The 13,850-nt window shown below is 44.5% G+C and overlaps 1 protein-coding gene across 1 annotated transcript; it reads right to left on the bottom strand.

Annotated features, from left to right (window-relative positions):
* Nucleotides 1-501: 501 nt before the first annotated feature.
* Nucleotides 502-13,283, bottom strand: slc16a12b (solute carrier family 16 member 12b). The gene is made up of 7 exons (XM_023288980.3): nucleotides 12,924-13,283; nucleotides 5,430-5,533; nucleotides 5,221-5,364; nucleotides 4,865-5,152; nucleotides 3,257-3,614; nucleotides 1,648-1,907; nucleotides 502-1,537 (listed from the first exon to the last, which is right to left on the bottom strand). Exons 1-7 carry the CDS (start codon nucleotides 13,022-13,024, stop codon nucleotides 1,320-1,322), a joined length of 1,473 nt encoding a protein of 490 aa, XP_023144748.2. The 5' UTR covers nucleotides 13,025-13,283; the 3' UTR covers nucleotides 502-1,319.
* Nucleotides 13,284-13,850: the final 567 nt, after the last annotated feature.

The following is a 13,850-nucleotide window of genomic DNA, read 5'->3' as shown; positions in this document are numbered from 1 at the left end:
ACGTCCTGTAGCTCCACCTCAGACCTCCAAAACCGCTTTGACCATCAGGACCTCTGGGTTCTGAAGGAGGACGGAGCCTCGTCTTGGGTTCTTTGTCGTGTTCCTTGCTTCGTTCCTGAGTTTCAGTTGCTCAGATTGTTCTGCTGGTGGAGAACACATGAAGGTCTACAGAACATTTGTTGGTGTTCCGTGTCATTAGCCTTGTATCCACTGTTGGAATGTAGCTTGTGTTAGGACCATGAAATGAGAAAAATGAGACACAAAATGAGAAAAGTGGGACAAACGAGACACAAAATGAGAAAAACAAGACACGAAATGAGAAAACTGGGACAAATGAGACAAAATAGGAAAAACGACACAAAATGAGAAAGATGAGACATGAAATGAGAAAAATAGACAAAATGAAAAAAAATGAGACAAAAAAAAGACTAAAAGAAAAATTAATCAAAATGAGAAAAATGACATGGAAGTTTAAAAAAAAAAAAAAACGCCCAGAAACTGTTCAGATTTTAGAGGTTTAACTTTGGCATCCTGAATTTTACAAACGGTAATATTTAAACCAGCAGGAACAGAAATAATTCCACATGAAGTATTTTTTAAGTGACGGAGCTGGAGTGAGGCTGATCAATAATCGGATCAATAATTGAAACATCCTGATCAGACCTTTGGCTTCGAGTGTTTAAAGATTTACTTCTTCAACAGGAACCAAAGTCCTGAGTTCAGCTTCATCATTGACCAGAGTTTAGAGTTTATCTGAGAAGCAACAAAAACAACATGTTTAAGAACATCTCCAAATGTTCTAATGTAGAACAGCAGCTTTTCCTGATTTTAACGACTTTTGTGGTGAAAGTTTAACCCTTCGGACACCAGCTCAGACCTGATGTCCACCCTAAACCCAACAGCTGCTGTTAGATCAGAAGGTCTCACTCCTCTCAGGTTAATCAATATCTGAGTTAAACCAAACCGAGCCGTGTTTAACGGTCAGACAGCAGGAATAAATATGAAACGTCACCGTGGTAACAGAAATGTCACACTAGCACCAATTTGGCACCAATGGGACTCCGTGCTGCTCAGTGAGCTCGACTGCATACGTCTTTAAGTCCATCCTGTTACGTGACCAGTCGAGGACAAAACAAAAACAAACGTTAAACGCCTTTGCTCCAGTTCAAACAGGAAGTTGGAAGTCTCTACAAAATAAAAGAGTTCGTCACAGTGTTGTTGGTTCTTGCGTCTCTGGCAGTGAAGTCCTCATTTGATTGGCTCCTATCCCGGCCAATCGCAGCTCACCGTTATTCTTGGGTGTCGGGGAATCTGATTGGCTATGCGGTGACGCTCTGATCGGCTGGCTGCTTGCTGAACACACTGAAGCAGCCTGATTGGTCGGCCGGGCTGAGGGGAAGGGGCTTGTGCTTGGAGATGGTCAGGTGGCAACGGCGAATCCCGGCGACGGTGGAGAGGACGACCGCACTGGCCAGCAGGGCGGCGCCGCTTAGGAAGAACGTGGCCGTGTAACTTCCTGTGATGTCGACCAGCCAACCTGCAAGAGAGAGTCTGATGTCATAACCCTGGTGATGTCACATGTCTGATGAACTCTCAGTTACAGGATTTAAAAATTTAAATTTAAAGTGGGCGGGGTCTCTGTCTCACCTCCGATTGGCGGGCTAACCAGGTAGGGGATAGCGTGGAGGAAGTAGACCACGCCCAGGGCCGAGGACAGGTACGGAGCTCCCACCACATCCGAAGTCACCACAGGGATCAGAGCCACGTAGGCGCCGTCGAAGTATCCGTAGAGGACGGCGAAGGGAACGAGCAGTGAGAAGGAACGAAGAAGAGGAATGAAGAGGCAGCAGAGACCCTCCATCCCCACCGAGAAGACGTAGCAGGACAGACGGTGAGGCTTCAAACACCTGACACACACAATAAGTCACCTTAGAACACCTGAGACACACAGGAAGTCACCTTAGAACACCTTAGACACACAGGAAGTCACCTTAGAACACCTGAGACACACAAGAAGTCACTTTAGAACGAAAGTCACCTTCACAGCGCATCATCAGGACTATGAGCTTGTGGAGAACTATACCATGAAAGCAGTAGTTTGTTTTTGCTGATGATCTGCTGCTTATCTCGGAGCTGTTTTATCTGCTGATGGACTGACCTGGGGTCTGCCTGAGGTCGCCACATATGGGTCTTTTTATTATTTTCCCATGATTCCTTCGGACTCATTAGTGGTTTTAAATGAAAGTTTGTTGAAGCAGTCAGTTGTCAGTCAGAATTATGCTGAGTATTGATTGGACAGATGATTAGGGAAAAAATGACGTGTGAAAAGGGTTACCAGCAGCGTTTCATCAGACCAAACTGACCTCAGGCCACTTTAAAGGTTTAAACTTTATCTCTGTGAAACGCTCAGCTGGTCTTTCATCTGCTGACGGAGGTTTCAGGCTGGAAACAGTTTGTTCTGCTGGTGAAGTTTTAATGTGTGAACCTGAGGCAGCAGGAACCAAACCGCTGGTTCACATGTTTCTCAGTTTACTGAGTCTGCTGGTAAAGGACATCTGAAGCAGATTGAAAACGGTCCAGATGTTTATCTGCTGAGTGAACAGTTCATGTATAGAAGCTGTCAGTAAGGAGGGAATTCATTTTCAACTGATCGTTGTCATCAATGATCAAAGTCCGGCCCTTTGCTCATGTTTGTCACACCAGTGTTTTCAGTTTGGATAAAATACTTCATATGTGCAGCATTATCAGCCATTAACTGATTAAATGATGATTTAAATTCTAATTCAGCCCAGCTTTGTTCATGTATCAGCTCTGGTCGGAGGTCATGAACCTCCTCTGAAGTCTTTGTCATGGTGCCCGTTGCTGCCAAACTCCCACAGTGCTCTCTGCTTTAACATGAACTGTAGTCTGAGTGACGCCTCCTCTCGTCTCTACAGGATTAAACAGGAAAAGGCTCCACCTGCTGGAACGACCAGGAACTACAGCTGATCTGAACTGATTTCATCTCCAGATTTCTTTTTGCTGCTCTGCACCTTCTTATGTAGAAAGTTTTGTCTGCAAACAGTAAACATGGCATCGACCACAAACTGAAGCTCAAAACTTTCACAGAAGTTTCACAGACTGAAGCTTGATTTGCATCTTCCACATTGTTGGTACATTGGTTATTATCCTGAAACTCATTAGTCTTGCAGCTACAATGCCAATGTAACAGTAGTTAGCCGTGACTCGAACCTAGGGGTTACCAACTCTGCCATACCTCCTGTCCGTCAGCCAGCCGAAGGTGACGTTCCCCATGATATCGATGACTCCCAGGATGGACATGAGGAAGGCGGCGTGCTGGTGGCTGACGCCGGCGCTCAGAGCGTAGGGCACCAGGTAGACGAAGGGCAGGCTGCAGCCGCTGGCGAGGAACAGGAAGGACAAGGCCAGACCCAGGAAGTCCGGCAGCAGCAGGAACTGGTACTCTTTACTGGACAGGAACCAGGAGCTGAAGCACCACTTCCTGTTCAGAGACAGGGTAGATGGCGGCAACGACTTGTCTGCTGACAGGAGGGCATCTTTGGATTCTTGAAACGGTTTTATGGCGAGTTCAGCATCCTGCAGTGAGATGTCACCTGCATCAGAGCACCAAAATAAGGTTTGAGATCTGATATGTTGTAGAAAGATGGTTGCCTGATGTTTGCTGAAGTACCGGTAGATGGTGACTACATGTACAGGTGGTTACTAGGAGGTTACTAGGGGGTTGCTAGGTGATTACTATGGGGTTGCTAGGTGGTTACTACGTGGTTACTGGGGGTTACTAGGGGGTTGCTAGGTGATTACTAGGGGGTTGCTAGGTGGTTACTATGTGGTTTCTAGGGGGTTGCTATGTGGTTACGAAGGGGTTGCTAGGAGGTTACTAGTTACTAGGTGGTTATTAGGGGGTTGCCAGGTGGTTACTACGTGGTTACTAAGGGGTTGCTAGGTGGTTATTACGTGGTTACTAGATGGTTACTTAGGTGGTTACTAGAGGGTTGCTAGAGGGTTGCTAGGTGGTTACTATGTGGTTACTAGGTGGTTACTAGATGGTTGCTAGGTGGTTACTACTTGGTTACTAGGGGGTTGCTAGAGGGTTGCTAGGTGGTTATTATGTGGTTCCTAGGTGGTTGCTATGTCGTTACTAGGTGGTTCCTAGAGGGTTGCTAGGTGGTTGCTGTGGTGCTTGCTAGGTGGTTGCTAGGTGATTACTACGTGGTTACTAGGTGGTTGCTAGATGGTTACTAGGGGGTTTCTAAGTAGTTGCTAGGTGATTACTGCATGGTTACTAGGTGGTTGCTAGGTGATTACTACGTGGTTACTAGGGGGTTGCTAGGTGGTTACTACGTGGTTACTTGGTTACTACGTGGTTACTAGGGGGTTACTAGGTGTTTGCTAGGTGATTACTAGGTGGTTACTAGGGGGTTACTAGATGGTTGCTAGGTGGTTACTAGAGGGTTGCTAGGTGGTTACTACATGGTTATTAGGGGGTTGCTAGGTGGTTTCTAGGGGGTTACTAGGTGGTTACTAGGGGTTACTAGATGGTTGCCAGGTGGTTACTAGGTGGTTGCTAGGTGGTTACTACATGGTTACTAGGGGGTTGCTAGGTGTTTGCAGCAGTGACTAGTCAACCTTGAAGTGGCTGCAGTGACATTTAGTTGGTGGTTAGGCAGCATTTTCAGTTGTTGCTAGGTTGCTAAGTGGTTGCTACGGTGTTCAGGGTAGTTTTCTGGGTGTTTGTGATGGTTGCTATGGAGATACTGCATGGTTACCAGAATGTACTGTGACAGGAGCGCTGGTAGTACATGTGTGTATTTAGTAGTGATACTCCTGGTACTGCAGTACTCACAGCGCTGCTTCTCATCACATTGCTCCGCCCCCTCGGCCATCTCCTCCTGCAGCGTGATTGGTCGGAGCAGCGCCCCGCAGACACACAGGTTGGCCACGATGGCACTGAGGACGAGCAGCGCCCCCCTCCACGAGTACAGCTCGATCAGCAGCTGCACTGCCGGCGCCAACACGAACGTCCCGATCCCGCTGCCCGACATGGCCACGCCGTACGCCAGCGCCTTCCTCCGCCGGAAGTAGTAGCCCACCTGGGCGATGGCGGGCGTGTAACAGAGGGCAAAACCCAGACCTGCAACAGGTGAACAGGTCAGAACATAGAACATGAGCATGCCTCTCACCTGTCCGGGCGCCTCTCACCTGTCAGGACTCCCATGCTGAAGTAGAGCAGCTCCAGGCTCCTGCTGAAGGAGCTGATCAGGAGGCCGCAGGACGCCAGCACACCTCCCAGCATCACGGCCGCCCTGCAGGACCAGCGGTTCATCAGCAGGCTGCCCAGTGGAGCTGCAAAGACACATGTTGAGCTGCTAGCCGAGACTCAGGAGTGATGTGCTGAGTCTCATACTGACCGCAGAGCATCGTGGTGCAGTCCACCAGGCTGTGGATCCACGACGTGGCCGAGTAGTCGGCGCCGAAGTGGACCTGAAACTCCACGAAGAAGATGGAGAAGCACCTGCAGACACAGAGTCACCAAGCATCAGCAACATCTGAAGAACCAGGGCTGGAAGCACGGTTTGAACAGAAGTTAAAGTTCTGAGCGCTGGGCCTCAGATCTGTTCAAACAGCTTCAGTCATTTTCAACCTCAGCAGCAGTCATCGGTTTCAAACGTTCTCTTCAGAAACATTTCTAGTTGGGTATGAATTTAGATTAAAGCTACTCTCAGTTAATGAAACTGTAGAGGAAGTTCAGCGAGGTCCAGAGAGGATGAGGAGCAGAGAGAGGAAGGTTTGCTGATATCAGGAGAAGTGACACCGACAGAGCAGCAGTGCATGCAAGCAATCGTAGCATCAGTTCTGAGGATTCTCTCTGATCTTTGGGTTTATATTGTAGTTGGGAGAAGGTCAGAATGGATTACAGACCAACATGGAGACAAGTCGTCTGCTTAGTCACATCAGAATAGACAATATCTAACCTCCTGCAGCGTCTGCCTGTCTAAAGGCCATTAGGACCTAGAAATGGGAAAGAGTCATTTTTCCCTCACAAACACAACTGTTGTTATTGGTCACAGTGTTGTCGATTTACAGCCAGAGTTTGTTGTGTTTGTTGCTGGGAGATGAGGCTGCTGGTTTCTCAGCAGGTGACACAGAACGGGAGCTGATTGGCCAAGGAGACTCAGCTGTAACCATGGTAACCCCACGATGCTGCAGCTTCAGGATGCTCAGATGCATCCATCCATCATCTACACATAGTTTCATCCTCTGTAGCGCGTCAGGGGGCGGAGCCTATCCCAGCTGACTGAAGAATCACCTGAACAGGTAACAGTCCATCAACCAATCACTGACGTTCACACCTACAGACAGTTTAGAACCACCATTAACCTCAGCAGGTCTCTGGACTGTGGGAGGAACCTGGAGAACCCAGAGAACCCCGCCAGAACCATGTAGTGTGTAGATAGTGTAGATAGTGTGTGTAGTCACTATACACACTATCTACACATGATATCTACACACTATATCACAGTGTGTAGATATCATGTGTAGATAGTGTGTATATAGTGTGCATTGTGTGTAGATAGTGTGTACAGTGTGTGTTGTGTAACAGTCACATGTTCAACTGGTTTCTGGACTTTGAGGCCCAAACAGGAAGCTACTGTTATGTAACCAGTTTGATGATCAGCTGGTGTGTACTGGTTTCACTGGGAGCTACTGGGAGCATCAGGAGGATCTCAGGGGGCTGATGGAGGTCAAGGTGCAGCTATAAACACAGGAGCTGGTTCTGGACCAGTCTATGAACTGGAGCTGTACTGGTGTTAACTGGTGTTAACTGGAGTTAACTGGAGCTGTACTGGTGTTAACTGGAGCTGTACCAGTGTTAACTGGTGTTAACTGGAGTTAATTGGAGCTGTACTGGTGTTAACTGAAGCTGTACTGGTGTTAACTGAAGCTGTACTGGAGCTGTACTGGTGTTAACTGGAGCTGTACTGGTGTTAACTGGAGCTGTACCAGTGTTAACTGGTGTTAACTGGAGTTAACTGAAGCTGTACTGGTGTTAACTGAAGCTGTACTGGTGTTAACTGAAGCTGTACTGGTGTTAACTGGAGCTGTACTGGTGTTAACTGGAGCTGTACTTGTGTTAACTGGTGTTAACTGGAGCTGTACTGGTGTTAACTGGAGCTGTAGTAGTGTTAACTGGTGTTAACTGGCGTTAACTGGAGCTGTACTGGTGATAACTGGTGTTAACTGGCGTTAACTGGAGCTGTACTGGTGATAACTGGAGCTGTACTGGTGATAACTGGTGTTAACTGGTGTTAACTGGAGCTGTACTGGTGTTAACTGGAGCTGTAGTAGTGTTAACTGGCGTTAACTGGAGCTGTACTGGTGATAACTGGTGTTAACTGGCGTTAACTGGAGCTGTACTGGTGATAACTGGAGCTGTACTGGTGATAACTGGAGCTGTACTGGTGATAACTGGTGTTAACTGGTGTTAACTGGAGCTGTGCTGGTGTTAACTGGAGCTGTACTGGAGTTAACTGGAGCTGTACTGGTATTAACTGGAGCTGTAGTGGTGTTAACTGGAGTTGTACTGGTGTTAACTGGTGTTAACTGGGAATGTGTGTGAAGATTCCAGTTGAAGCTTTAATGTGAGTTCTAGTTCTTGGTCTGTAGAACCACGAGACTCTGACTCACATCCTTACTTAATGAGAACCAGTCGTGGTTTTTTAACGACATGTTCTGCTGTTCAAAACCGCCGGGCTGATCCGACTCTGATGTTCAGATTTTTCGTCCTTTTAAGACGTGTGGACAGATCTTGGTCGAGTTTTAACTGGTTTTGAAAGTTTCTGAGACATTTAGAAGAAGTTTCTCATCATTTTTTACAGTTACTGACTCATTTCAGAAGTATTTTCAGTCAGTTTCTTTAGTTTCAGTCAATTTTTGAGTAGTTTTAAACGTTTTTTAGATGTTTAGGACAATATTCTGGTCACTTTAGACCAAAACTCATTGAGTCGTGGTGAAGTTTAGAATAATTAAATCAGAAATCATGTAAAACTGAGACTAAACCTGAACTATGGTGTCAACATGTTACTAACACTGCAGGCTCCACATTCTGGACATTTTTAAAATTATTTCCATTTTTTGACATTGTTTTCTCATGTTTTCCTGTTTCATGTCTCTTTGTGGGTGCATTGTCTCATGTTTGTCATTTTGTTTTTTCATTTTCCTTTTTTTCTACCAGAACTGGAAGAAATGGAGAATCAACGTCCTCTAGATGTTTAATTATTTACATTTTTGATCAGTTTGTCACGTTTTGATTGTTTTCTGTCCTTTTGTGTCTGATTTGTGTTGTTTTCTCATCTCTTTGTGGTGGTTTTATCTCCTCACACTGTAGATGTTTTTCTATCTCCATGTCTCCTCAGATGTTATCTTCTGAACTAATGTTGTCTCCTCATACTTCTGTGCAGGTTCTCAGTCATCTGGGCCCTGCTGATGGTAGGAGCTCCGGGAGAAACCAACAGGAGGTTCTGGAAGATGTTACTAGAAACGTTGGTGGTCCTGTTGGTTTCTCCTGGAGCTCCCACCATCTCCTCATCCTGTAGATGTGTTTTCTATTCATTCATTGGTCCATCCAGTAGGGCTAATTAGCTTCCAGCTGATTAGTTTCAGGTCAAACATTGAGGGACTGTTGGGAAGTTGTTTGTGTTTCTACACTTTCTGTCTGATAAATGGACTCATTTTGATGATGCTGTTTCTTTCAAGCCTGTCGGCAAGTTTCAGGATTAACACGTCAGCTTCTGTACAAAAACTCAACTCTCAACGTCTGACTCGTCAAACTGGTAAATAGACCTCAGAGGAATTTAAATTACTGAACAGGTTCTGAAGATTCTGTTTCAACAAAACAATGCTGGAGGCATTTCAGTCAGACTCAGATTTCACCACGAGAAACAAAATATAATCCAAAGAAGAGACACCAGAAAACTGGAAGATGTCAACTGACTCACTGAATGAGCACAAAGACACACAAAACAACCACAAAGACACAGAAAAACCACCACAAACAGACACAAAACAACCAAAAAGACACACAAAACAACCACAAAGAGACAAAAACAAGCACAAAGAGACACAAAACCAACACAGACACAAAACAACAACAAGGAGACGCAAAACAACCACAAAGAGACACAAAACAACCACAAATAGACACAAAACAACAACAAAGAGACAGAAAACAACAACAAAGACACACAAAACAACCACAGAGACACAAAACCAACACAAAGAGACACAAAATAACCACAAAGAGACACAAAACCACCACAAAGACACACCAAACCACCACAAAGACCCACAAAACAACCACAAAGACACACAAAACAACCACAAATACACACAAAACAACCAAAAGACACAGAAAGCCACCACAAAGAGACACAAAACCACCACAAAGAGACATCTAATAACCACAAAGAAACACAAAACCACCACAAAGAGACACAAAACAACCACGACACACAAAACAAACACAGAGACAGAAAACAACCACAAAGAGACAGAAAACAACCACAAAGAGACACAAAACCACCACAAAGAGACACAAAACCACCACAAAGAGACATATAACAACCACAAAGAAACACAAAACTACCACAAAGAGACACAAAACCACCACAAAGACGCACAAAACCACCACAAAGATACACAAAACAACCACAAAGAGACACAAAATCAAACCAAAGACACACAAAACAAACACAGACACAAAATCACCATGAAGGGACAAAACAACCACAAAGAAACACAAAACCACCACAAAGAGACACAAAACAACCACAAATAGACACAAAATTAAACCAAAGAGACAAAAACCACAAACTGATGCAAAACAACCAAAGAGTCATCAATGACCACAGAGACACAACGTGACTTGGGGCTCCTGAACGCAGCTCGCTGAGACGGGCTTTTTGCTGTTTGTTCAGGTGTCAGAGTCTCAGTCTTCATTTAATGTTTCACAGACCAACACGGAGGTTATAGAGTTCACTGTTTCTGTCCCTTTACTGCTGCTGACAGCCCAGAAATGTCCTGAAGGGGCCACGGTACCCTGAAACCTCTCTCCAACAACAGGAGGTTAGCTCAGCAGAAACACTGCAAACAGCTAGGTTAGCTTAGTATTCAAAACTACTGACAGCTAAGTTAGCTTAGCATGAAGACTACAAACAGCTAGGTTAGCTTAGTATTCGAAACTACTGACAGCTAGGTTAGTTTAGCATGAAGACTACAAACAGCTAGGTTAGCTTAGCATGAAGACTACAAACAGCTAGGTTATCTTTGTATTAGGAACTACAAACAGCTAGGTTAGCTTAGCATTAGAAACTACAAACAGCTAGGTTAGCTTAGCAAAAAGACTGCAAACAGTTAGGGTAGCTTTGTATTAAAAATCTACAAACAGCTAGGTTAACTTAGCATTAGCATAAAGATTGCAAACAGGCAGGTTAGCTTAGTATTAAAAATTACTGACAGCTAAGTTAGTTTAGTATAAAGACTCCAAAGTTTTAGGTTAGCTTAGTATTAAAAACTACAAAGAGCTAGGTTTCCTCAGCCTTAGCATAAATACAGCGAACAGTTAGCTTAATAACAAAAACTACAAACAGCTAGGTTAGCTTAGTATTAAAAACTACTTACAGGTAGGTTAGCTTAGCATTAAAAACTACTAACAGCTAGGTTAGCATAGCATAAAGACTACAACCAGTTAAGTTAGCTCAGCATAAAAATTCACAACAGCTAGATTATTTAGTATAAAAACTACAAACAGCTAGGTTAGCCTCACATAGAAACTACAAACAGCTAGGTTAGCTTAGCATACACAACAAGACACAAAAAGCCCCAATACTCACCATCTCACATTGAGCTTGTACTGTCTCCAGTCTTTATGCTAAGCTAACTAGCTGTTTGCTGTTAGCTTACAGCCTAATGTGTAGTCCTCTGACAAGGAGTACTTTCACTGTAATACTGGTGTACTTTTACTGCAGTACAGAAGATCAGCTGTAAGACGAATTGGCAGTGCATGTGTGTGCGTGTGTGTGTGTGTGTGTGTTGACAGAAACAGTTGCTTGTCTCGTCTCCACGTCAGAATAACAAACTGCTGCATGAAAACAAACAAGCTATTCATAGATGCTCAGAGCTGCTGGTGGAGCTGCAGAAGGTGTAGCTAGAGGTGTAGTTGTAGGTGTCATTGTTGTAGGTGTAGTTGTAGTTGGTGTAGTTATTATAGGTGTAGTTGTTATTGTACATGTAGTTGTTATTGTAGGTGTAGTTGTTACTATAGGTGTAGTTGTTATAGGTGTAGTTGTAGTTGGTGTAGTTATTATTGGGGTAGTTGTTATAGGTGTAGTTGTTATTATAGGTGTAGTTGTTATAGGTGCAGTTATTATAGGTGTAGTTGTTATAGGTGTAATTGTTATTATAGGTGTAGTTGTTATTATAGGTGTAGTTGTTATAGATGTAGTTGTAGCTGTGTCATTGTTATAGGTGTAGTTATTATAGGTGTAGTTGTTACTATCGGTGTAGTTGATGTTGGTGTAGTTGTTATTATAGGTGTAGTTGTTGTTGGTGTTATATAGTTATAGATGTAGCTGGTGTAGTTGTTATAGGTGTAGTTGTTATTATAGGTGTAGTTGTTGTAGGTGTAGTTGTTATATATGTAGTTATTATAAGTGTAGTTGTTAAAGGTGTAGTTGTAATAGATGTTGTTGAAGGTGTAGTTGTTATATATGTAGTTATTATAAGTGTAGTTGTTAAAGGTGTAGTTGTAATAGATGTTGTTGTAGGTGTAGTTGTTATTATAGGTGTAGTTGTTACAGGTGTAGTTGTAGGTGTAGTTGGGTGTAGATGATTATGATGTTGTTGGTAGTCTTAGTTGTTCGAAAACTAGATAGTTGTTGGAAGATGTATCTGTATACATAGTTGTAGATATGATTGTTGTAGTCGTAGTTTTCTAGGTGTAGCTGTTGTCAGTGTAACTGCTGTAGATGTTGTCAAGGCTGTGGGTGTAAATGTAGACGTAGTTGTTCCAGATGTTTATAAATGAATCCTAGATGTAGCTGTAGGTGTAGCTGTTGTAGACTGTTTCATAGAGGGTGTTGTAGATGTAGCTGTGGTAGATAGAGTTGTGTAGTTCTAGGTGTAGATGTGTTGTCAGTTATCATAGCTCCTGATGATGTTGTTGTAAATGATAACATGGATTTAGGTGTTGTGGTTCCTGTAGATGTACTGGTGGGTGTAGTTGTAGTTGTCGTAGATTGTTTCCTAAATGTGAATGTTTTCGCTTATTTTCCTCCGTGTGGTTGATGTAGATGTTGTTGTTCTAAATGTCGGCGTCATAGATGTAGTTATTTCTAGTGTAGTTTTAGGTGTAGCTGTACATTGTTTGCATAGACGTCATAGATACAGTTGTAGGTACAGTCGTAGTAGTTGCAGCTGTTTTCATGGATGTATTTCTTCTAGATGTAGAATTCATAGACATAGTTGTAGTTACTGAAGATACTATCTTTACTGTAGTTACTGTAGTTACTTTAATTACTGGTACTGTAGTTACTTTAACTACTGTAGTTACTGTAGTTACTTTAGTTACCAGTACTGTAGTTACTGGTACTTTAGTTACTTTAATTACTTTAGTTACTTTAGTTACTGGTACTGTAGTTACTTTAGTTACTAGTACTTTAGTTACAGTAGTTTCTGTCCTGGTTGCTGCTGTTTTAGTGCAGCTAAAGAGTTTCTGTCTGAGAATGTGGATGTGTTTAAACCTGTCAGACAAACACACACACACACACACACACACACAGTAACACACTCTGTAGCTGACGCGGGTCCAGGTTCTGATCTGGGTCCAGGTTCTGGTCTAGACCCACCTGGTTACTGCTCGTGTGCAGACGGTCACCATGAAGCAGCAGAACACGATGATCCAACCCCAGCCCCCATCTGGAGGGGACGCCCGGACCCCAGGAGACATCCTGGTCCTGGTCCTAAACCTGGTCTTGGTTCTAGTCCTGGTTCTGGTCCTGGTCCTACACCTGGTCCTTAATCTGGTCCTGGTTCTAGTCCTGGTCCTGGTCCTGAATGTGGTCCTGGTACTGGTCCTGGTCTTGGACCTGAATGTGGTCCTGGTTCTGGTCTTGAATCTGGTCCTGGTCCTGGTTCTGGTCCCGTCTGAGCTGCTGCAGGAACCTGAAGTCTGAGAAATTGAATAACTGAGTAGAAGAGTCTCCAGGCCCTGAGGAGGAGCCGGGTGGAGCTTAGCAGCCGTGAGCGTCAGAGAGGGAGGAGGCGGGTGGAGCTTAGTGGTTCTGGAGGAGGAGGTGGGTGGAGCTTAGTGGTGGAGGTTCTGCTGCAGTCAATGAGTGACCATCTGACCCACAATGATTAACAGAACCGGGCACAGCGACCCGGCGCCCCCCGACCCCTGACCCCCCGTCTGACTCCACATGTTCAGCTGAGAGGAGCGCTGCATTCCTCCACCCTGACCTCCAGGTGTCAGGTGTCACAACAAGCCGTCAAACTGGTTCTGTAAACACGCCCCGGTTATTTATGACCTGTTTACTGCTGAACACACACCAGGACCAGGACCAGGACCAAACACTGTTTTAGATTACAGGATTTTTGGACTTCTGTAAACCTGAACCCAGTTCTGCTGGTTCTGGTGGTCCTGGTGGTCCTGGTCCTGCTGGTTCTGGTGGTTCTGCTGGTCCTGGTGGTTCTGCTGGTTCTGGTGGTTCTGCTGGTTCTGGTGGCTCTGCTGGTCCTGGTGGTTCTGCTGGTTCTGGTGGTTTTGGTTCTTA

This window comes from Amphiprion ocellaris, chromosome 18 (assembly GCF_022539595.1).
Source record: "Amphiprion ocellaris isolate individual 3 ecotype Okinawa chromosome 18, ASM2253959v1, whole genome shotgun sequence".
Taxonomy (NCBI): Eukaryota; Metazoa; Chordata; class Actinopteri; family Pomacentridae; genus Amphiprion; species Amphiprion ocellaris.
The sequence above is the reverse complement of the archived record's forward strand: the minus strand, read 5'-3'. Positions and strand labels throughout refer to the sequence as shown.